Source organism: Myotis brandtii, unplaced genomic scaffold (assembly GCF_000412655.1).
Source record: "Myotis brandtii unplaced genomic scaffold, ASM41265v1 scaffold129, whole genome shotgun sequence".
NCBI classification, from domain to species: domain Eukaryota; kingdom Metazoa; phylum Chordata; class Mammalia; order Chiroptera; family Vespertilionidae; genus Myotis; species Myotis brandtii.
The window spans coordinates 194,321-217,711 of NW_005354551.1; the positions used below are offsets into that span (position 1 = coordinate 194,321).

Sequence of the window (23,391 nt, forward strand, 5' to 3'; positions counted from 1 at the left end):
CCAGATTGGAGAGGGTGCAGGCCAGGCTGAGGGACACCCTCCACCCCCCGTGCATGAATTTCGTGCACCAGGCCTCTAGTAAGTAAATAAGGTGGCTATGGATGAACTCTCATATGAACTGCTGCCTCTTCTCTCCAATACGGAAACCCCTGGGGGCCTGACAGGACTCCACCCACCCACCGTTCCTCACCAGTGTGTGCTAACTCCTGCACGACAGGTTGCAGGCCTGGGGAGCAGTGGTGGGCGCTGCACAGGAGCTGACACATCTCAGTGGCCGACACCGATTTCTCTGTGGCTCTGCTCAGCACTGCTCGCAGGGAAGCTTCAGGGCTGGCTGTCTCAGAGGGGACGCTCAGAATCTAAATGAACACCACGAGACGAAGGTTTGCGGTTAGTATCAACAGATTTTCTACATGGTTTGCAACTTAAAAAAGATAAAAGCTAATTTCAGGAAGGCATTGCTCCATCTATAACAAGCTTACAATGCCTGTGATAAATGTAGTGGAGAGCCCTGTTTTCCAAAAAACATGGAAATTAACAAGTGAAAAAGGGAGGCACCTGGAAGGCAAATGTGCAGATACAAAAGGTACAGCCAGGAAGCAGGAAGTATGTGCTATAAGAAATACCCTCTCAGCAACCAGGCATCTCCCAAAAAACTTCTCAAGCTCTAATATTAAAAGACTGGACAACTGTAGGGTTTGGTTGTTAGTGTTTCTGCCTTGAAGATCAAAATAATTTTTCATAATATATAATTGTTTCAATATCTGGAAGTAATTCTGCATGATCAGTGGCTTTACATTTTTAGATACTTAGACGCACCCTTTTAAACATCATTTTCTTTCATAAAGAAACTCGGCTTTCTAAAGAAAGGGGCTTTAAAGAGGCTAAGACCATTCTTTCAAAGCCATCCTTTCAGAATGTGAGAGCTATCAGCAGAGTCGTACACTGAGGAAATAAAGCAAAACCATCCACAGATGGCCAAACGGAATTTTCATTTTGGAAGATATTTTATTTCTGCTCTTTTCAAGTCTCTCTAAATAAGCCTGCTGTCCCTGGAGGCAGGCAGGAGACTCATTAGTGAGGCTCAACTGATCAGCTGCAGAAGCCCCGTCTCTGAAGTGTGTGGCGCAGGGAGAGTCTAACAGACGGACCTTCCCTCTGAAGCCCACAGAAACGTGCGCCACCTTCCTCCCCTTGAGAGTCAGACTAAGGGGGGGCGGGCACCTGTGTGGACAGTGAGAAACCAGCCCTCTGCACACCTCTCATGCCCACGTGGATCAAAAGGCACTACGGTGAACTTGTGTTTAATTTTGTTCCTTTCTAAGTCTTCCCACTCCAGATACACCTGATCTTGGGCTGGACACCCACAAATTCTCCCCCAGTCCCCACCTGGTTTTTCTGGGATGCTGGCCACACTGTGAGAAGCCTTATAGAAAATGAGTTGGCACTATTTGCTACCCCATATGGGCAAAAGCTTTGTTCTATCTATGTGTATCTTGGCTCTTTCTAGAAACCAGAATGGAGCACATAAGACCATTTAAGTTTCCTTCCTCTAAAACAGTGGTTCTCAACCTTCTGGCCCTTTAAATACAGTTCCTCATGTTGTGACTCAACCATAAAATTATTTTCGTTGGTACTTCATAACTGTAATGTTGCTACTGTTATGAATCCTAATGTAAATATCTGATAGGCAGGATGGTCTTAGGCGACCCCTGTGAAAGGGTCGTTCGACCGCCAAAGGGGTTGCGACCCACAGGTTGAAAACCACTGCTCTAAAAGAAGTTGCTTCTTAAAACATGTAAGAGAGCAGTATCATGGCTCCCTTGGAGTTTGCCGAGGTTTAGACAAATGGAAGTTGCTTCTTAAAACATGTTAAGAGCAGTATAATGGCTCCCTTGGAGTTTGCCGAGGTTTAGACAAATGGAATAAATCTAGTAGATTTGTCACATGAACCTGGTTTGCACTCTGCTTCGTCTCTGAGCAGCTGGAGCAACCTAGACAAGCTACTGAACCCTGGGAGCCTCAGTTCCCTTATCTGTCGACTGGGGATGACATCATCTCCCACGTAGAGCAGAAGAGGTGTGACTGGCAGAGGCTCGGCACACAGCAGGGACTCTGCAGAAGTTGGTTCCTCCCCAGGAGTGAGGCAGTCCCAGGCACTGACTCTCCAAACAGCATGTTTTTAATTCCCAACACACCTCTTTCACAGCCTCCGCCAGGCGCTCTTCCTCTGAGGTCAAGCCCTTGAGTTCAAGCGTGTGCTGGATGGCCTCCAGGATCACCGTGCGGTGCCTCAGGATGGTTCCTAAGGCAGCACTTTCCGGGGTGGTCACTGGAAGAAAGGGGGTTGAGAACCATTAGTAAACGATGAGCACCGTTCTGGGCTCTGGAATTCTCTTCACCTTTTCTCAACTCAACTCTTCATAATGAGAATACACGTCACTGGTCTCCTAGCTGGGGGTGGGCAAGGAAAATGGCACTCAGAGTATAATTCCTAATATAAGCTTAGAATAAATTACTGCATCTTTTATGTTAAAAGGTTTGTATCCTGAAACAAAATGACTCGTCCTTATTTCTAATGGGAGGGCTGTGGAGGCTGCCATAAGAGAGCTCCTGCTATTGTCTGACAATAACTTCTAGTGGGGACGGTCACGAGCAGGTCGGGTCCTACCTGCCCGGAAGAAAGCGCCGGCGCCCGGCTCCCTTCGCATTTCCTCCATGAGCGGGCTCAGCGGGCAGGCCTTTGTCTCCTGAACCAGCAGCAGCAGCTGCCACACGGCTGTCGCGGAGAGAGTCTGCTTTTCTAGAACTGCTGACATCAAAGAACTGAAACCACCCGAACCAGAGTCACGTTTCACCAGCGTCTCCATGACCTTCAAGAGGCAGCACAAACACACGCGTGAGGGGCTTCCTGGCCACCGGTCCCAGGACTGTGCCTATGGGAGGAGTTTCTCAGCACCTTCACTCTCTCTACCTGAGAGGTTCTTGTACATAACGAAGTTCTTCATGCCTCCTGTTGAGTGCCTTCCCTATTACTGCAGAAATTACAGCTATCCTACTTGTCATGCCGCCTCAGGAACGGAATCACCTTCTATTTCTCCTCTACTGACCCCTTAGCATTTCTCAACATGGCTGTGTGTGTATATTTATATAAAATATAAATACCTTTAAAAAATTCATCTTTTTCTCTATTTTCTCATTTTACACCCCCCTCCCCCCGTCCCCTCTCTTACCTCTCTTTCTCCAGGGGCTAAACTCTTCAGGTGCAGGATCATGTTTAATAACATCTGGTTGTCTGTGAAAATCTCAGAGAGGTTTTCGTGATACCGTCTCAATAGCTCAGTCCCGTAATCTTCAGGGCTCACTTGCACTGTAAGGATATTAGCAAAACAATAATGTTCGGTAGAACACAGCTCCTTAGGGGCTTCTCCTATGGAGGACCAGGGAGTTAAATGAGAGAGGAGGAGAGAAGTCAGCACAAGGGCACAGTCTCCTCTGGAGAGGAGCTCAGCTCCTGGCTTAGGCCTCGTGCATGTGCTCCTGTTCCGATGTCCTTCAGTCTACACCCCATCACTCGGAGTGCAGGGTCACAGACCATTAAGCCTCTGAAGTCAGCGCCCCGTGGCAGAAGCTGGCGACTGCTCAGTGGGCTGGGGGAGGGGGTGGGGTGAGAAGGGAGTAATTAGAAGGCTTCCCCTGTAACAGATTCAGATGAACAGATTCAAGGGGTGTTGTTTATCAAGGCTGAGGTAGAGGATCCATGTGGTGGTCAAAACACAGGCAGGCATGAGCCGAGGCTGTGGTAGTGAAGCTGACCCACCGTTCTGTTTACATGCCCCTTGAGCCAATCTGCTAGATGCTCTCTTTTAAGAGGTCTTATTTATTTGAAAGTAAAGGAAAATCAACACCATCAGGCATTTCCATTAGCTTTGCTGATATTTAAAAATTTATTCTCCTTTTTGGTCCAATAATTCCGCTTCTGGGGATCAAGGTATTGTCACTGTATAACTTGTGGTGGTTATGACAATGAAGATAATAACAATATTTATTTATGCGTGCCTATTATATGCTAGGCACTGTGCTAAATGCTTTACATATATAATCTCATGGTAGCCACAAAAACGAATGTGACAGGTTATCTTTTTTATCTTTATTTCACAGAGGAGAGAATGAGGTTCAGAAAGCTTAAGTCACTAGTTCAGGGTTACACAGCTACAAAATGAGTAGTTTTGACAGTCTTAACCATTATGCTACATGTGTACCCAAACAAGGGCATGAATAATACATCATATACGTCCTTATGAATGAAAACTACCTAGCCTTAAAAAACAGGATTATAGGGAGGTTTTTGTAATGGGGGAGAATGTTTATATTATACTGTTAAATGAGAAAAATTATACCATTTGGTAGAGTATCTCAACACTGTACAAATAATTGACAGATAAAATATGACAATGTGTAAATATCGATATAATCAAATCGTAGGGTTTTAGGTTTTTTCTTTATTTTTAAAACTGTTCAAGTCTGTATAAGTATATATTACTTTTAAAAGCTAGAAAAAAAAGTTCTCACTTCCCAAATATGCTTTTTCTGAAAACCATCTAGTTTCAAGTGCTCTAAGACAGGGGAGAACTGGCTAGAGTGGGTGTTTTTTCTAAGGATGGAATATGGACTCTGCCCCGAACTGAATGGACAGGAGAGGGCTGCTGGAACCAAACAGTACTCAGTGGGAATGGGGAAGTCAAGATTTGAGTTTTTACTGCTCACATTTGTTAACATGATGTGTCAAAATCGTGAGCCTTGTGAGCCCATTTGATGACACGTGACATCCTGGGAAAGCCACACCTGAAGAAACCTGCACCACTGGAACATCATGAGGGAGCTTAATAGAAAAGAATGACTCTCAGATTCCAGATCTTAACTCCAGAAATATTAGGATCACTGATTTGTGACAGCTAGTTCCTGTTTTGCAATGGCATTTCTTAACATTATCTTGCTCCCCAGCATGGCATTAAAGCGTGTTTAAGTTTTAATTTTCTGTAGGAGCGGTTCCAGTCCAGAGAGCCAGCAATTAACAATACCTGGGGTGCTCGGCAAAGTGGCTAGTTTCTGCAAATTCTCCAGCAGGAGGCCCAAGTCCGGGAACGCCATCTTCACAGCCTGAAGGACTTTTACCAAACTCTCCGCAGTCAGGGTCCTCTCCTCAGACATTCTGTGCAACAACTTTTCTATTGTCTCCTTGGGTGTTCCGCTCTCACAGCAATTCAGAATCACCTGCGGTGGCAAGCAATCAACCAGACACCAGTTACTGGCAATTCTAGAAGTATCTGTCGCACCACTGGAAAAGCCAGCAAGCTGGTATTACCAGATGCCCTGTCTCCAGGTCCTCCCTCTGCTGGTCTCTAGTGTTACTTTTGTCAAAGTCTCTTCCTTATTCTGCTTCAATAAAAATCCAAAACATTCTCCCAACAAATAGCTCTATGAAAATCAATCTTTCTCAGTGGCAGGTGTGTGTACATTCTTTGCCTCCAACAGTTTGCATTTTGTGAAAATATTCTTCCACTGGGCCTACATGGCAGAGCAAGTAGCTTACATCTAACCTGATTCTTTAGATTCAGTTTGTTCAGACACTAAGACTGAGAAACAGATTGGCAATTAATTAATACAGTTATAGCGTTTTTCAATGTCTGGTTAGTAAAGTACACGACAGTGGTATAAGTTGCAATTTCAATGCAATTCTATTATTTTACTTCCTTTTACTTTATTTGTATAGCATTTTGAATACCCAGATAATTTATATATTAGTCTGTGCCCTCCAAAATAAGACTTAAAGTACATTTTTGGATTAGTTTTCTGTGGATTCTTTGCTGTCTATCCTTCTCATTCCCAATGACCTCATATTCCAGCTCCATTCATTACCCATATCATCATCTGTTCTTCCTGTTAAAGTGTGTTCTGAGTCAAGCGTGCACAGGGCCCAAGCAAAAGGATGAAAAATCAAACAGATGACATCTATCTTACAGATATTTTCTATTACAACAGAACTGTTTCTTGATGGATTTACAACTCAATATGCATAACTTGGCTCTTATGGAACTGATAATGCAGGGGAGTATTTGGTATGTAATCTATAGGTTCACAGTAACTGAATTTTGAGCTTTCCTTTGGGATAGTACCAGATCTCAGGAGAAACCGTCCAGCAGATCATTCACAGCAGCACGCCAGCGGATGCTACTATCAAATTAATTCCCAGTTTAAAATAATTAATTTTGCTATAAAAACAAGTTGGTTTGCCCTAGCTGGTTTGGCTCAGTGGATAGAGTATCAGCCTGCAGACTGAAGTGTCCCGGGTTCGATACCGGTCAAGGGCACATGCCCGGGTTGCGGGCTTGATCCCCAGTAGGGGATGTGCAGGAGGCATCCGATCAATGATTCTCTCTCATCATTGATGTTTCTATCTCTCTCTCCCTCTCTGAAATCAGTAAGAATATACTTTAAAAAATTGGTTTTATATATGTGAAAGGAAAATTTATATTATATATATTGAATAGATATATTATAAATAAGTTGTCATATTCCTTGTTAGTACACCACATAGTCATTCTCTTTAAGGTCTAAGGTATCTTAGATTTCTACTAAATGAATCATAATTTAAAATTTAAGAGCTTGTATCTAAAACCCATATTGATTTCAGTGCAATCACTTCATTCCGAAGCAATAACCTGATACACAATGAGGAAACCAGTTACTTTAAGAGTAAGAATAGGTTTTCAAGCCAGATAGGCCTAGTTTGAACCCCAGGTCCAAAATTTATTGCCTGTGTGTGCTTGGGCAAGATATTTCATTCTTTGAACCTTATTTACTTCATCTGCAAAAAAGGATAAGTGTACCACCTCTTGCACAATCCTTAAAAGACGTCTAGAATGAAGTTGCTGTTTGGAGAGCCTAGCATAACCCCTAGGACATATGTGATTGTGAATAAATGACAGTAGTTACTGGTATTATTAGCAGCAGTATGCACAGTGGCTAAGAGAATGTGCTTTGTTGAGAAGTCTGGGTTCCAGTACTGGCTACAAGCAGCTGTGACTTTGCGTGAGCTGCTTAACCTTCCTAAGTGCCTGTTTCTTCATCTTTAAAATTAGGGTAATATCCATAGCTTCATAAAGTTGCTGTGAGGGTAGAGTTTATAAACTTAAAAGGTGCTCAGCATACTTCTTGGCACACAGCAAGCAGTAAGTAAATGGCAGCTATATGATTACTGTTTTTGTATGTTTCCAATCCTGAAGATATTCCTATTCCCATTTCTTGCAGAACCCAAGATACGTACAGATAAGGGCCATGGTGCCTGTGATTAGCATCATTCCATAGCAGAAAAAAGCTCTAAAGGCCTGTGTGCATGTTCCACATGATGTCAAAACACTGTAGCTATTTGCGGTTGTTTTTTTTGTTTGTTTGTTTGTTTTAAATATAGTTTATTGATTTTTTATAGAGAGGAAGGGAGAAGGATAGCGTGCATGTTCCACGTGATGTCAAAACACTGTAGCTATTTGCTGTTGTTTGTTTGTTTGAAATATATTTTATTGATTTTTTACAGAGAGGAAGGGAGAAGGATAGAGAGTTAGAAACATAGATGAGAGAGAAACATCGATCAGCTGCCTCCTGCACACCCTCTACTGGGGATGTGCCCGCAACCAAGGTACATGCCCTTGACCGGAATCGAACCTGGGACCCTTCAGTCTGCAGGCTGACGCTCTATCCACTGAGCCAAACTGGTTAGGGCCACTGCGGCTATTTGATCAACATTCACCTCTACACACCTACTTTATTATTTTGCTTCAATCTTCGTGAAAAGGAGTAGCTTAATGAGGCTCTGGTGGAACCCCAATCCTAAGAAGTGTTTTTTGTAATTTATTACTAATTTAAGTTCTGCTTCGGCCCTTTCTGTCAAGTTAACTGAAAATGACAGAAGAAAATGACAGCATGGTCTGCCGTGCAGCACACAATGAGGCTGAGTTTGGGCTCTCCCTATCAATGCTGTTTTACCAAGATAATGAAACAGTTCGGAGGACACATCCAATTCAGCTATTAAGGAAAAGGTTTGAATGAGTAATCGAATGGAATCACTAAGGGTATCAGATGCCTCTAGCATAAGCAACTTACTTTGAATGCCAGAAATTATACTTAATCTGAAGTCTAAGGATAAAACAGGGGTTTAATTTTAATATTATTTTGTGTATTTATTATCTTTTTCTAAGAAGTTTAAAGGAGTTAAAATTTTAAAAATATAAATAATTTGCAAAACACAATTTTGAGATTAAAGATTATTCCCATTTTATATGAAACATTAGCAATACAAGATTACTGAGAAAAAGAAACTCTAGAATCCAGTCTCACTATTCATCCAGTGCTTAGCCATCACACCAGTGATTCATAAACACTTTCTCCCCTAAACAGTTCAGCCATTTCCCACAAAGAATTGATGCCACAAAAGTTCTCTGTTCCTATTGCTTCCTTCCAGATATAAAAATATTTTTAGCACAAAGTTGAAATCAATAACACCAACAAATACAGTTATCTAGTTGACTTGAGAAGTCATGCCAGCAGTTGTATGAGGATTTTAGTAGCTGGCTGGTGGGAGAGTAAATCGGTATAACCTTCCTGAAGGGCAACTGACAACATATACCAAGCACTTGAAAAATTTTATACTATTTCAAAATTCCACTTCCTAAAATTATTCTAAGGAAAGGATTTCAGAAGTATGCAAAGATTATGTGCCAGGGGGTTCTCTGAAACATCATTAACAACAGCAAAATACTGGGAGCAAATGTCCAACAATAAAGAATTAATGAATTATGGTATGTCCATTAGACAGTACAATACAGCTACCAAAATCCATACTGTAGTAAGGAGATGTATTCACAATACATTAAACAAAACAGTTAAAAAACTGTCTGATAACCCCGTGCAAGGATGACTTAGATGAGAAAAGAGGAGCACACGGTAGGCAGGGTTAGCAGCGCTCGTCTCTGAGTGATGGGATGGCGGGATATTTGAATTTTTTCCTTTCTTTTCTTTTTCCCCCGTTTTCTACAGATGAACAGTATATCATTTCTTTAAAGAGGAAAAAGTGTCATAATAATTACAAATATACCTAGACGCTTCAATTCTTGGGACAACTATTTTATAACAAAAACTCACTGATCAGAGCAGGAATATCCATCCACTGTACACCTACTCATTTAATGTACAACTACAATGCACAAGGCCGTTGTTGCAAGGATACAGAGGCATGAATCAAGAACCTGAACTTCAAGGTGCTTACTATGTAGTGTGTACAAAAATACTGCAAGGCAAAAACTGCTACATGCCGCAAAAGAAGTTTGAAAAAAACACAGTGCTTTATAAATTCAGAAGGGAGGAGAGACACTCGACAGTTACCCTTTTCTCAGTGCCGGGCAGGAATTCCTCTGTGGCTGTTTCCAGGAACTCCATAATAGGTCTCAGCTGGGTTACACACTGGATCAGGTCCTCTTTGTGTTCTAGTAACAGAGCGGACAAGGTCTTTCCAGCTCCTGTGCTCCCCCCTGGGGAGAAAGAGTTAGAGACGCACAAGAGAAGCCAGTCAATTTGAAGAAAATGACAGCATGGTTTGTCAAGAGAGATCTAACAGAATAGCAAAGTGATTCTCGGCCTATTCTGAGGACCCAAATGCAGAATCTCGCTTTTTGGAGAGGAAAATACTTTATTATTCTGTTTAAATTGTATGAAAGGAAAAGTGTTTCATTTATCTGTCGAAACACAAAGCCGCAGAGCCAGCCAGAGGTTAACTTCTGGTTGGCAAGGCCACTGCTTTGTACCGAACCCCAATGAGACAAGCTGCAGCCTTTAAAAGTGCTGTCAGCGAACCAGCTCACCCTGGGCTCTACACATCGAGGAGGGTGTGTGGCTTTTTGAAGGGCAGAGAACACTGATGGCAGTCTCCAACCTCAAGGTGTCAGACTAGTGTAGCACACGAGGGGAGAGAACTGGAGTCTCCAATTTAGCTTGTACATATTTAACATGCAGCTTCCGGAGTTACATGTACAATTTACGTGAAAATCACTTAAGAATAGCTAGGCCACTGAAGAAATGAATCACTGGAGCAAACTTCATAGCATCTGCCCAGAATAACACTGGGCGACCCGACCCAGGTGGATGGGTTTCTCCTACCTCTTGGCTGCACGGCTTCCACATCCTCTGGCTTTCCACCTGACAGTGCTGTCTTCACTGCAGGATTAGAATCCTGGTACAGCCTCAGCAGGGACACAACCGTCGGAACATCCAGGCTCTCATCTCTTACTTTATCCAGGATTCTCTGGAATGCTGAATGTCCTTCTGCACCCACAAGACATCCCATCATGGTCTACAGAACACAAGTGCCCAGAAAGAGAGATGAGCCAGACGCAGGAACCCCACGCTCCTTGGGTTTGGCAAGTAAGGCCCTCAGCACTTTCTGACCACTTCTTTTCAGCCTTCCACGCTGGTTACTAGAGTAACTACCAGGAACTTATCTTGTCTCTATTTTAAAAATAATAAATAAGATTCAGACACCAATTGAATGCTTAATCCCCTCTAGTCACACATATTCAACCCTTCATGTTTTTGTTAGCTGGCCGACACTCTCTGTAGAATGCCTTTTCCCTGACAGCAGTAGGGACCTGAGGTAGGCAGCCTCTAAAATGGTTCTCAATAGCCCTGCCTCCAGGCACTCATGCCCTTGGGCTGACCCTAACAACTAAGGAAGGTAATAGGCAAAGATAATGGATGCCACTTCTGAGATGAGGTCACTGTGACTTCCACCTTGTCTAAGTGTGTGCCATCTTTGCTCTGATGCGAGCAGCCATGTTGTGAGCTGACGACGGAGCGCAAAGAGTTAAATTCTCTGGCCAACAATCAGTGAGTGAACTTGGAAGTGGCTCTTCCGAAGCTGGCCAACAGTCATGTGACTAAGCTTAGAGAGACACTCTCCCAGCTGAGCCCTAGGATGTTGGCAGCCCTGGTTGACACTTTGAGGGCAGCCCTGTGAGACCCTGAGCCAGGGACTCAGCTAAGCTAGGCCTGGATTCCTGACCCACAGAAACCGTGAGGTTATAAATGTTTGTTCTTTTAAGCTGATAAACTTTAGAGTAATTTGTTACACAGCAATAGATAACTAAGAGAAACTCACTCATCGCTAATGCCCTGAGTAAACATGTTTCTTTCTCTTTATTTTCCCTTCCTTTAGCACATCATAATTAAATGGCATATAGCTATCTCATTCTATACTTGGCCAGCTTTGTGCACCCGAAGCTCTCGGAATAGCCCAAATCCACCTTTCTCAGCATCCAATTTGTCTGGCATTATCACTGGAGCCACTGGGGAAGAGAAGCTTGCATCAATGGTGGCATCTGATGTGCTTCTCATTATCCTCTCTGCTGTCTCCTCCTCTGCAGAACTACTCAGCAGTGAAATTAAAACATTTGTTAACTTCATTGCTCAGCAGTGACGCTAGGGTGACCATCTGGGAAGAGAAGGAGGGGTGGGCTGATGAAAGGGCCAGGAGGGAGCAGTGAGTTGCCTGGATGGCCCTGCTCTTCGCTCTTTCTTCCAGAACCTACTGGGGACCAGTACCAGAGCCAGCGTTCATAAACTGTTACTCCACCAGCCCCCTGCGCTGCCTGGGGCTCCACAGTGGAGTGAGCTCTTTTCTGAAATAGTGTATCTGCCTCAACAGAAGGGTGTCACATATTGCTACAGGCTGGGGCTCATTGATTGCTACCATGTAACAGACTCCAAGACATGAACCAAAACAGAGTTCTGTTCTTTAGCCAAACATTTGGAACTCCTTTGATTCTTAGAGTTAAAGGTACTGTACCTTAGTAAATTCATATAAATTCATAGTCACATGTGTAATCAAAGCATTTTTATGTGAGTACAGTAAAGATGAGACAGTTTCTTTTCTCTCAATTATATGTGATAAAACATTTAATCTTCCCCTTACACTCAATTCTTTTAACTGAATTTACTTGTTTTCCCAACTGTTAGCCTTCAGGTTTGTTTGGGTTACACTATATTCTTATTTGCTCATGGCACCCCTAAATGCTGAGAGCAGTAATGATACAGACCACCCCAGACTGTGCACATGTGCCATCTACTTACTCCACACATCAGTCCCAGGAGGCATTATCAAGGCTAGTTAAATGAGTCAGAGAGGTGATGTAACTCACCCAAGGTCACATGGCAAGTGAGTAGAGGAGTCTGGAAAAAAACAACACTGAGCTCACTGACCTGGCACCCTCTTTACCCAGTTCCATCTCCCAGATTTTGAGTGTGACCAAATCCATTTACACTGGATTCTACTGGACTTCTAGACTCAGCATTCCGCTTGGTCTCAATGATTAGTAGAGATTGGTACATAGTAGGTGCTTAATAAATGCTTACCTGAATGAAATTTCCTTGCTATAACACCACTAGCCCTTCTGTCTATGGCAGCATATCTTAGACTTGATAATTAGCACAGAGAAGATCTGGGGAAAAAATGTATTTTCATCTCTCATAGACCTGCAAAGTGAATCCTATTAACTCACTTTTCAAGAGGGTCAGCCTACCCTGTCAGTGACACAGTCCACATAGCACAGACCTGCACTTTCTGACAAACCCTCAAAGCAGTGATGTGGCTGAAAACATTAGATTCTCACAGGTAACAAAACTTGTTTGCCTTTGAAACAAAGCTGAAGGAGAAAAAAATGCTGCTACATTCTCAGTTTTGGGAGTCTTTCCAGAACTTTAGGTGAAAAGTGGCTCAAACAGCAAGGAAATCAATAGTAGAAAGGGAATCTCTTTATTCTAGTGAAAGGCTCACTTTGCTATACACACAATTAAGAAGACAATGAAAAGTTCTAGCGTAAAAGCTGAAAAAAAGCCTGAGTTTGCCTTTAAAGAAAGATTTTACTAAGCTCAGCCAGAAAGCCTCGTAGGTCAGTTCCTGCTTTTTCTAATGGGTAGGGGACAGAACACAGACAGGCAGAAAACGCATCTTCATCCCAGCACCCAACACACTTCTCCGTAATCAGTTTTGGCTTTGGTTTCACATAATTCAAACAACCCGGCCTCTTCTCATGTTGTCGCAATCATTGCTCGGGGAATGGCGTTGCCACCTTTCATCATTTACCTCAGGAAATAAAATAATCAGGACACTGGTTCACGGTGTCCTTCCTAAACTCAATCCAGGCAAGCTCCCCAGCCTGGATCTGTTTCTCAGAAAAGGTACAGGCTGGTGCACCTCAATCGCTCATAAGCCTTAAATCAAGTCTTACAATGACACATCTAAGGATAAATTAGTTTTTAAATACATTTCAGAGAGGAAGGGAGAGATAGAAACATCAATGATGAGAATCACTGATAGGCTGCCTCCTGCACACCCCCTACTGGGGATCAAGCCCACAACCCAGGCATGTGCCCTGTCCAGGAATCGAACTGTGACCTCCTGGTTCATAGGTCGACACTCAACCACTGAGCCACGCCAGCCAGTCCAAGGATTTAACACTGATGTCTTACAGTGATTCCTGTAGTTTGGTGGCTTCTGTGTACATTCCCCCAAATCACACCAGGCAGATTTCTTTGCTTTTAAGACATCCTGTAAGGATAGGATCTAGTCTTAGGTTTGTTTTCCTAGCAACCAGCTCAATGTCTGACACATACCAGTTGCTCAGAAAATATTTGCTGAATCAAGAAGAAAGCAAAGAGTAACCCTTGGGAAAATGGATATTCAGTGACCCCTCAAAAGTTTAAGAAATGTCAGCAGAGACACTGTGACATCTGCCATCAGACACTAAGAATTCTGTGAGCCATTAATTTTCCAGCAGTGCTTCTCAAAATGTGGTTGAGAGATACCAAACAGCATCCCACAGGGAAGTTGTTAAAGAGGGAGGTGTCCAAGTTCTACCATGACCTAGGAATCAGCCTCCCTGGAAATGTGGTCTGGAGGTGTACATTTTAACAAGCCCTCAGTGATTTTTATATGCACTGAACTGTTGTAGAGGTGACGGCCTTGTATGAGACACTACACCTGCAGACCAGGAAGCTACTTCCAAGATGGGAATGGCACCTATTTGAAAACATGACTTGCAAATTATTCCTAAAGTGACAGCAAACCATCTCGTGTGGAGTAAATGGCCACGGTACTAGGATATGAAAAGGCATGAGGTGAAGTTGGTGTATTATGAATGTGGCAGAGTAAATAAAACAGTGTGTACAAAATATTAGCCATTATGTTCACAATATATAAAATGTATCTAATTAAACAATTATGAATCTATTTTGTGCCCTAGAAATGTTTTTGGGGAAAGATGGTAAAAATGTCATTGGAGCTAAGATGAAAGTGTTTTGTTTTGGAAAAAGAAAAAAAAAGGCATGAGGTAAAAAGGGGGTTTTAAGATCAACTATGTCTAAAAAGGCTGTGTTAATGTATAACAAACAACAGTTGCACCTACTGAGTCCTTTTATGTGCCTGGCATTTTAGTATGACTTTCATATAAAGAACCTTAATTTCACCAAGATTCTGAGATATAGGTGGTAACATTCCCATTTTACCAATTAGAAAATAAAGGCTTAGTCAGCAGTTCTCAACCTGTGGGTCGAGAACCCCCCTTTGGGGGTCGAATAACCCTTCTTCACAGGGGTCGCCTAAGACCATCGGAAAACACATATATAATTACATATTGTTTTTGTGATTAATCACTATGCTTTAATTATGTTCAATTTGTAACAATGAAATTGGGGGTCACCACAATATGAGGAACTGTATTAAAGGGTTGCGGCACTGGCTTAGATGAAGTTGCTCAAGGTCACAGGCTAGAAGCGCTGGATAAACTGTATATCCATACAATGGACACTGCTCAGCAGTAAAAAGGAATGAACATGCAACCTCAAAATAAGTATGCTGAATGAAAGAAGCCAGACCAAAGGAATTCAGACTATATGACTCCATTTCTAGAGTTCTAGAAAATGCAAATTAACTACAGTGGCAGAAAGCAGATCAGTGCTACCTGGTCATGGGCGAGTGGAAGGAGGAGGAGGAGGGGTTACCAAGGGAACTAAAACTTTCAGAAGTGGCAGGCTCTTCACTATCTTGATTGTATAGTGATGGTTTCAGGTTTCAAGACTTGTCAAACCGCACACTTTAACTAGTATGTGCAGTTTACTATATGTTAATCATACCTCAATAAAGCTGTCTAAAAGCAAGTAAAAAGAGAGAGAAGTGCAGGGCCTAAGAAAGCAGTACTTCCTTAATGCTCTATTTTATTTAATTTAATCTTATGTTCCTGAAATATCTTTTTCCTTTTTCTTTCTGCAGCAGGAAGATTTATTACGGAATATAACAGAATCAATTTTAAATACAACCACCAAATGGTGTGTAGAGCTCTTACTCTAACCTCTAAAACCGAGGAAGTAATAACATAAGCCTATAATGATCACCAGCAGTGATTCGTGTTCTTTCCAAGTACCAGTAATGCTATTGCCATCAAAAGATTAGGACAAGAATTGGAGGGGAAAATGTTAAATGAGTCCGTACCTGTAAATATTTTTGAGCACCTGTTATGTGCCAGATACTTTTAGGCACCAGTGAGAGGAAAAAAATGCATTAAGACACAATTCAAGGAAGTATAGAGGTATCATTAATAATTTCAGTATTCCTGACTAAGGGATGATGTTGCTCTCTGCATCCAAACTTAAGAGAGGAAGCCTTAAGAGAAAAAGCAAAGAGGTATGACTATAGCTAGCTATCAAAGTAACAAACTAGTGACAAAATGATGCATTAAACAGTTAAGAGAACATCCAAGTGCAAAAACATAAAACCATAATGTCCTTCAACATAACTGGTTCAAAGTATACCCAGGTTTTATAACTTGAACCCTCCCTAAGAGAGTCCTCAGGGTTAGCCCAGTCTTGTAAATAGTTTATCTGTTAAGAAAATAATTTAGAGCCAACTGTTGATTAACCATGGTTAAAATAAGTACTTGACCTTGACTTTGTGTTTTTTTAAAAAAATTTACTATGCATCAGGGATACATTTAAATATTAGAAGGCATTTATTTATTGGATTAATAGTAACTAACAAAAACCAAACGCCTACAGCAGCATGGGAGACCTCACAACACTGCCCACCAATCGGATGAGGAAGCCTGGGGGGCAGTGCCCTCTCCTCTACCAGCGCCTCTGGGAAGGGAGGGCTGGGGGAAGGGGAAGCAAGGGGAGTTCCAAAGTGGCCCTGGGATCAATCCTGCAAGGTTGTGAGGAATTGGGTTTTGAGGGATCCTATCGGTGGGGGTGTGTCTCACTGAGAATTGAAGGAAAAAAAGGTCGGCTAAGAAACAGAGCCTGATTACCATTTAGCAGCTTTTTGTCAGTTAATTCCTGAACATTTATACATACACTAGAGGCCTGATGCACGAAATTCATGCAAGAGTAGGCCTTCCTTTCCCCGGCTGCCAGCACCGGCTTCCCTCTGGCACCAGGGACCTGGGCTTCCCTTGCAGCCCCGCAGCCCCAGCTTCGTCTGGAAGGTCATCTGGTCTAATTACGCTTTTATTATTATAGATAGATGATATACACACAGCACTTTTACTCTTTGGGAGGCAGTATTAACTCAATATGTATGAGAACAGCTCAAAGTTAGAATGCTTAGTTTGAATTCTTGCTCAGTCTCACAAGCTCTGTGACTTGGCCAAGTTACAGCATCTCCTTAAGATAGTTTTCTCATCCATAAAACAAGGCTAAAAAATACCATAGTATCCACCTTGATGATTTTTGTGAGGATTAAATGAGATAACACATGCTCCAAACATAGCATACTAAATGTTCAATAAATGTCCACCGTTCTTGTTTGGATAGCTGAAAATGGCCATTGTAGTCCTAAACATTGGATACAATTTACCAGGTAAGTTTATATTACATCCTTTTTGTACCGGAGGGAATGTTATAATCACTTAAGAATCAAAATTAGTTATAAGGTGGAATTCACCTGTTAATCAAAATACAATTTTGTTTTGAAAGTATCTTGCCTAACACTTTTGCAACAGTGCCCTTTAGGGAATAAATGTAAAAAAAATAGTTTGAAAAAATTGAAACTCTGGGGGATTTTGGATTTTCATATTTCTGTCCTATTTTAGAAGCGGATCTGGTACCCTGAGAACACGAAACTAGCAAGTAAGACTCAGTACCTACCTCCTTCTGTATACCTTTAATTTCTGAACATTCCTCTAGTTTTTTTAAAACATCCTCGGTAACCAAGAGTGCGTCAGAGAAGATACTTTCATTTTCTAGAAGAAAATTCATCTGGGAGTGTTTTGTCTCATACTCTGAATGTAAAACAAAATAAAAAAAATCAGTGATTCATTACTTGAAATGATTTTTAAAAGTTTAAGCCGAGAAGCTTCAGGTCATAGACTGCATTTGTGAGTAATGCAGCACACCAGTTATGAGTAATAAATAGAAAACTGTGTCTCTAACATCTTCCTTCTTTGTGCCATCCTCATCCTGGTTAAAGAAATGGGCAAGTATAAAAAATGGTGCACTGTTATTCCAATATTGCTTTTCTGCTCTATAGTTCAGCTTCAGATTTTCAACACTCACAAACACAGATACTTTTACAAGAAGAATGCCTTGGTAGGAGTAATGTATTGATTTTTATATCCTATCTAACAGTGGTCTTTGGTAAATTTATCAATGAAACAAAAAAAATTCATAAAGGTCATTGAATCCAGTAACTGACGACAGGAGGATAGATTACAAAACAACTATTACACGTGCATTACCTGGTTCTGTGCTGGCCTCCTTTGCCTCACTGGAGGCTTGTACAACAGGGGAGGAAGGACAGACTTCCGCAGTGAGAGGAGTCTCCACTGGCGCGTCTGCATCCCCCTGAAGCTCCTGGGCAGGGGAAGGCCCCACACTCATCTCTTGTGCAACCGTAGGGACAGCTTCCTGTGTCTCGGCCTTCACCGGGGTGGAACCCTCCCGGGGAGAAGGAGGCTCTCCCGCACCCTCTGAAGAAAGGACTTCTACTTCAGGCTTCTCCGACTCTTTCCTGAATGACTCCAAGGGTGGCACGGAGACATCCCTCACCACCTGACCCTGAACAGAGCAGTTTACAAGGCTACTCAGGAGATTTTTACAACTAACAGCCACGTCAAACATCTGGAGGCTGTCGGCTAAAGAGATGATTTTGGAGAAGTTGTGCTTGCCCACAGGTAGTTTGCCAGTGTACATCATCTCTAACAAGAGGGCGAACTCCTCGGGGCTCACCACGGATGCATCGATGGAGATGGTGTCTGTGTTGTCCAGCAGGGTTTTGAAGAGGAGGCTGGCAGCGGCCAGGACAAGTTTGTGGGCCCTGAAGTAAATGGTCCCAATGGAAATGGTGCAGTCACAGAACTGCTGCTCCTTGCACAGTGTGTAGAGCTGCTGGAGCAGCTGCCGGCTGTAGTTGGGGAGCTCCATCGGATTGGCTCTGCCGCGAGGCCGTCTCTTCCTCTCTTCTTCCAGAACCCGCTTTGTGAGGATCAGCGCTAGATCCTAGAGAAACCCCAAAAGGCCATGTTAATACTTCACAACACACAGGGAAGTGCCTTGAAGGAAATATTAAAACAAAACCAACAAAAGGCAATTCATTCATTCATCAACAAATGCTGCTTAATATGAAGGGGCACTGAGCCAGGTATACAAAATTAATAGTGCTGATAACTATCATGTGTTTAACTGCATGAACAGGACTATACTTAGTGCTTCACCTGCATGATCTTATTTAAGCCTCACAACAACTCTATGGGAAAGATACTACATCCTCCCCATTTTCAGAGGAGACTGAAATGCAAGGGGCTGAGAGAACCAGCCGAAGGGAAAGCAGCCATTAAATGGCATGCCCATATCTCACTGCTTTCAAAGCTGTATGTGTTCCTGCTATCCATGAGTTCTCAGCCAACTGAAGGAGACAAATATATAGACAGTTATAACACAATGTCCTCATCTTATCCCACCTACTGGCAACATTGCACATGAGTCACCACTGCCTCCCTCTAACTAGTAAGTGCACTTCCACTTGCTCCTGCTCTCTGGTTCTCCTAGCACCTCACTAGCCTTCTCAGTTTCCTCTGGTCAGATGCCCTCTGTATCACTTTGACCTCTCAAGTTGGAGTGCTTCAGGACTCAGCCATCTCACCTCCTCTCTTCTCTCTCATCTGATTCCTTAAGTGTGAAATCTCTAAATGCAGACAGCTTTCCGGTTTGTATTTCCATCTCAGACCTCTCCTCAGAACTCCCAATGCACACCTTCAACTAGGCACGCAAATCTCCAACTGGAGGCCTGACAGGTTTCTTCAACTTACACCTAAAACTCTCCTGCCATCTTCCCCACTTCACAGCAATTCTGTCCTTCTGGTTGTTCAGGCTAAAAACCTTTGTTTCCCTGTTTCTTTTCATACTCCCTATTCAATCCTTTATAAATCCTGTTGGCTCCACCTTCAAAATATATCCAAAATCCAATCACTTACCACCACCTCCACTGGCTGTACTCTGGTCAGTCCAAGCCACCAACACCTTTTATCTGGATGATTGCAACAGTGTCCTAGCTTGTCTCTGCCCCTTCCTAGCATTCCCCCTACCCTACCCTACTTTTAACCCAGTAGTCAGATTGATCTTCTTAGCACATAGCCGTCATCTTGTCATCTGTTTGCAAAAAGCCTCCATAGTTTGGAGTCTCAGTAAAAGCCAAAAGCCTACAATCCCTTCATGATTTGGCTGTCATTGGCTCTCCAGCGTCATCTACACTCTCCCCTCACCATTCTGCTCTAAGCACACTGCCTTCCTTGCTGATCCCGGAATACACTGGGCATGCTCCTCCTCCAGGTTTCTTCACATCCGCGCATGGCTCCCTCTCTCCCTTCCACCAGGTCTCTGCTCAAAGGCTATATTATTAGTGAGGCCTTCTCTGATCGTGTTCTTTAAATAGCAACCTCCTCTCCAACCCCAGAACATCCCAGCCCTCCTACTCTATTTCTCATCATAGAATTTATCACATAGTGACATACTGTATTTTAACTGTTTATTATGTAAGCTCCATTATGGAAGGACCTTTATTTTATTTTTTTTTTTATCATTTGCTATATCCTAGTACTTAAAATTCTGCCTAACACAATTATTGTTGGTTAGTTGGTGGAATGGATAAATGAATGGAAGAAAATGCAAGGATAGAGAATGCACTTAGAGACCCAGTTTGGAGGACAGGGGAGTACAGGAATTAGAGTAAGGTTTTGAGTAGGAGCTAGCAGCTGACCTGTCAATAAATAAGTAAATACTGATGAGGTGAAAAAAGTGGGGGGCGGGGGAGAGGCATTCCTAGCAGGGAAGCCTGTATGAGGCACACAAGTAAGAACACATCAGAGAATGGAGGGAGGAGGATTGGGAGCTGCGGTTATAAGGAGTTCTGTGATAGTGGAAAGGCAGGGACAGGGAGTGTCAGGAGATGAATCTGGAGAGGCAGGCAGGGATTCTGGTCAGAGAGATATAAGCCATGCTTAGGAGCTCGGAATTATCCTACAGGCAATGAGGAGCCACTGACGGGTTTAAAGGGGTTTAAGCAGGAAAGTCACATGGTCAAATACGCATTTTTAAGTAAGACTTGTACAGAATTTGAGGGGACTAATGCTAGAGACAGGCTCTATTATGGCAGCAGCTTAGGGAAAAATCAATGAAGGCTTTAACTAGGGAAAGTAGTAATAGAATAGAGGAGGAGAGACAGCCAAAAATAGTTAGAAAGTGTAACTGTCATGATTTAGGGTCTGAATGGGTGTGACTCCCAGGTTCCTGGTTTGGTGAGGTGATCCAGATAATACAAGAAAAAGATAGTTAAGTTTTGGGTTTGAGGATCTGATGATGACAGCAAAATTGTGTAACCTCACCTATATAAAGCAAAAAGTATAGTAAAAGTAATAGGATAGAAAGACATATATCAAAATAACACTGTTTGTCTTTGTTAGCAGAATTATGGATAATGCCCTTTCTACTCCTTCATTATTTTTTTTTACATTGAACAATTTACCATTTTACACAGTTAGATGTTAGTTTATTCATATTCTCTGCACCGAATTTGAGGTTCTATCCTAAGTGGCTTGCTTCTCTACTTCTTTTACAGAAAGTAGCTGATAATTCTGAAGGACAAAGAAGTGAGGAGGCTGACATGAGACGTAAAAGAGTTAAAGCTCTTAAGGTATAGACTGGAAATGGTTTTCTTAGAGAAAATTGAAACTTAGGATAGAGAATTGTTAAGCCTTTTTGTAGTTCAGTCATCGATATTCTCTTGCCTTAATTTTTCTTTCCCTTTTATCCATCAATTTTTGGTTTCTAAAAAAGAGTGCTTTTTCACTCTTTATATCACATTTATGGGAAGCAATTTGATGAAACCACACCATTATTTCTTTATTTTCTACATTTGGAACTGGCAGATAGAAGTAGAATACTTCCGTGTTCCAGTTTCTGGTCCAGCGTGTAAGGAGTTTAGAAGTCACCATTTTATCCTGACAGCAAAATAAAAAGCTAAACAAGCTGAAAAATCAACAACTCTTAGATCAGCCAGAGAAGTGAGGTCATGGGGCAAACCTGCTGCCCCCAAAACTGAAGAGATAGAGAGGCAGATACAGAGAATCACTGCCCCTGAGAGCAGAAACCCACCAACAGACAACCTCCATGGGGACCCGTGCAGGATAAACTGATACAGACATGGGGGAGAAGAATTAGGATTGTTTCATTAATACAAGGCACTTACATATCTGTGAAGCAGTATAATACAAAGTGGAACTGAACTAGTTATAGATGTATAGTGCAAACTATAGGGCAACCACTATAAAAAGTTAAAAAAGTATAACATGTTAAGAAAGGAGAGAAAATGGAATCATGTAATACAGTCAACTAAAACCAAAAAAAGGTGGAAAGGTGTGGAAGACAACTGGAAAGAGAACAAGGGCAACATATAGAAAATATTAGCAAATATGGCAGATATCAATTCAACTATATCAATAATCACTTTAAATGTCAATGGTCTAAATATACTGATTAAAACACAGATTGTCATTATGGATCAAACAGGACCCAAATCTATGCTGTCTACAAGAAACTCATGTAATTATACAGACAGATTTAAAATAAGGGAATGGAGAAAGATATAGCATACTAACATTCATCAAAAGAAAGCAGAAGTAGTTATATTAATTTCAGGTAGAGCAGACCTCAAACAAGGAAACTTATTAGGATTAAAACAGGCATAGTGAAAAAATAGAGACATAGTTGAAGTCAACAGCACCATCAATTAACTGGATAGAATGCACATCTATAGACTTGCTTCATCCAACAACAGCAGATTACACATTCTTCTCAAGTTCACATGGAAAAGTCACCAAGATAGACCACATTGTGGGCCATAAAACACACCTTAACTGGACAAAATAGAAGTCATACAATCTCTGCTCTCAGACCAAAATGGAATTAGACTAGAAATTATTAACAGAAAGATAGCTGAAAAATCCCCAATACTTGGAGACTGAAGTCTATAAGCAAGGTTAAAAAGACTGAACAGAATTATGTATTTACCAATACACAGATACTAAAAACATGGTTATAAATTTGACCAATAAAAGGAGAATGTGAATAGTTAAGACAGGAAACATTCAAGGGTGATCAAGGGCTACTTAATAAATGTAAGCTGGCAATGTTGAAAGTTGAAATTGTACTGAAAGTAACAGGAAAACTAACTAAAGAACAGACTTTTGGCAAAATGGCACACTGAGCTGATGTAAATGGACCTTTTCTCCCACAGAGATGCTGGATTAAACAAAACAAAAATGCTTTAAAAATATATAGCCAAGCTAAAAAAAAAAAAAAAAAAAAGGAAATTCTCAAACACTTGAAATGAAAGAGACATCAAAATCAAAGCCAAACAGTAAGTGGGAGTTGAGGCCATGGTGGCCCACAGGGGTTTCAAACTCCAATACAGGCCCTGGGCTTGGAGGAGAAAGCACTGATGCTCACAGGGAGGCTGGCAATATAGCTTTAGGCAGGCAGAAGGTGAGAGAGTTGTAACTGAGACCCTTGCACAAAGAGCCTCAAACACCTATCCCTCCTCGAAATGCTGTTTAAAAAATCTCTGCTCACTGGTTCAGTGAACAGCAATAAAAGTTGCTAATTAGTGCTGGCGAGGATGTGGAGAAAAAGGAACTCTCCTGCACTGCTGGTGGGAATGCAGACTGGTGCAGCCACTGTGGAAGACAGTATGGAGTTTCCTCAAAAAGTTAAAAATGGAACTCCCATTTGACCCGGTAATCC

General features: G+C 42.0%; 1 protein-coding gene across 4 annotated transcripts in view; it reads right to left on the minus strand.

Moving 5' to 3' along the window:
• ZBTB40 (zinc finger and BTB domain containing 40) overlaps positions 1-23,391 on the minus strand; it is a 61,744-nt gene that overhangs the window by 14,303 nt on the left and 24,050 nt on the right. For 2 of the 4 annotated variants that reach the window (XM_005859668.2, XM_005859667.2), the window contains 9 exons: positions 17,835-18,594; positions 17,245-17,378; positions 10,210-10,402; positions 9,439-9,584; positions 5,082-5,274; positions 3,234-3,370; positions 2,672-2,873; positions 2,199-2,332; positions 191-359 (listed from right to left, as the gene is read on the minus strand). In XM_005859668.2, coding sequence (XP_005859730.1) covers positions 191-359; positions 2,199-2,332; positions 2,672-2,873; positions 3,234-3,370; positions 5,082-5,274; positions 9,439-9,584; positions 10,210-10,402; positions 17,245-17,378; positions 17,835-18,519 — 1,993 coding nt within the window. In that variant the 5' untranslated portion in view covers positions 18,520-18,594. Of the gene's footprint in view, positions 1-190; positions 360-2,198; positions 2,333-2,671; positions 2,874-3,233; positions 3,371-5,081; positions 5,275-9,438; positions 9,585-10,209; positions 10,403-17,244; positions 17,379-17,834; positions 18,595-19,568; positions 19,863-23,391 lie in introns of those variants that run through there. The other 2 variants (XM_005859666.2, XM_005859665.2) reach the window with 2 other exon arrangements.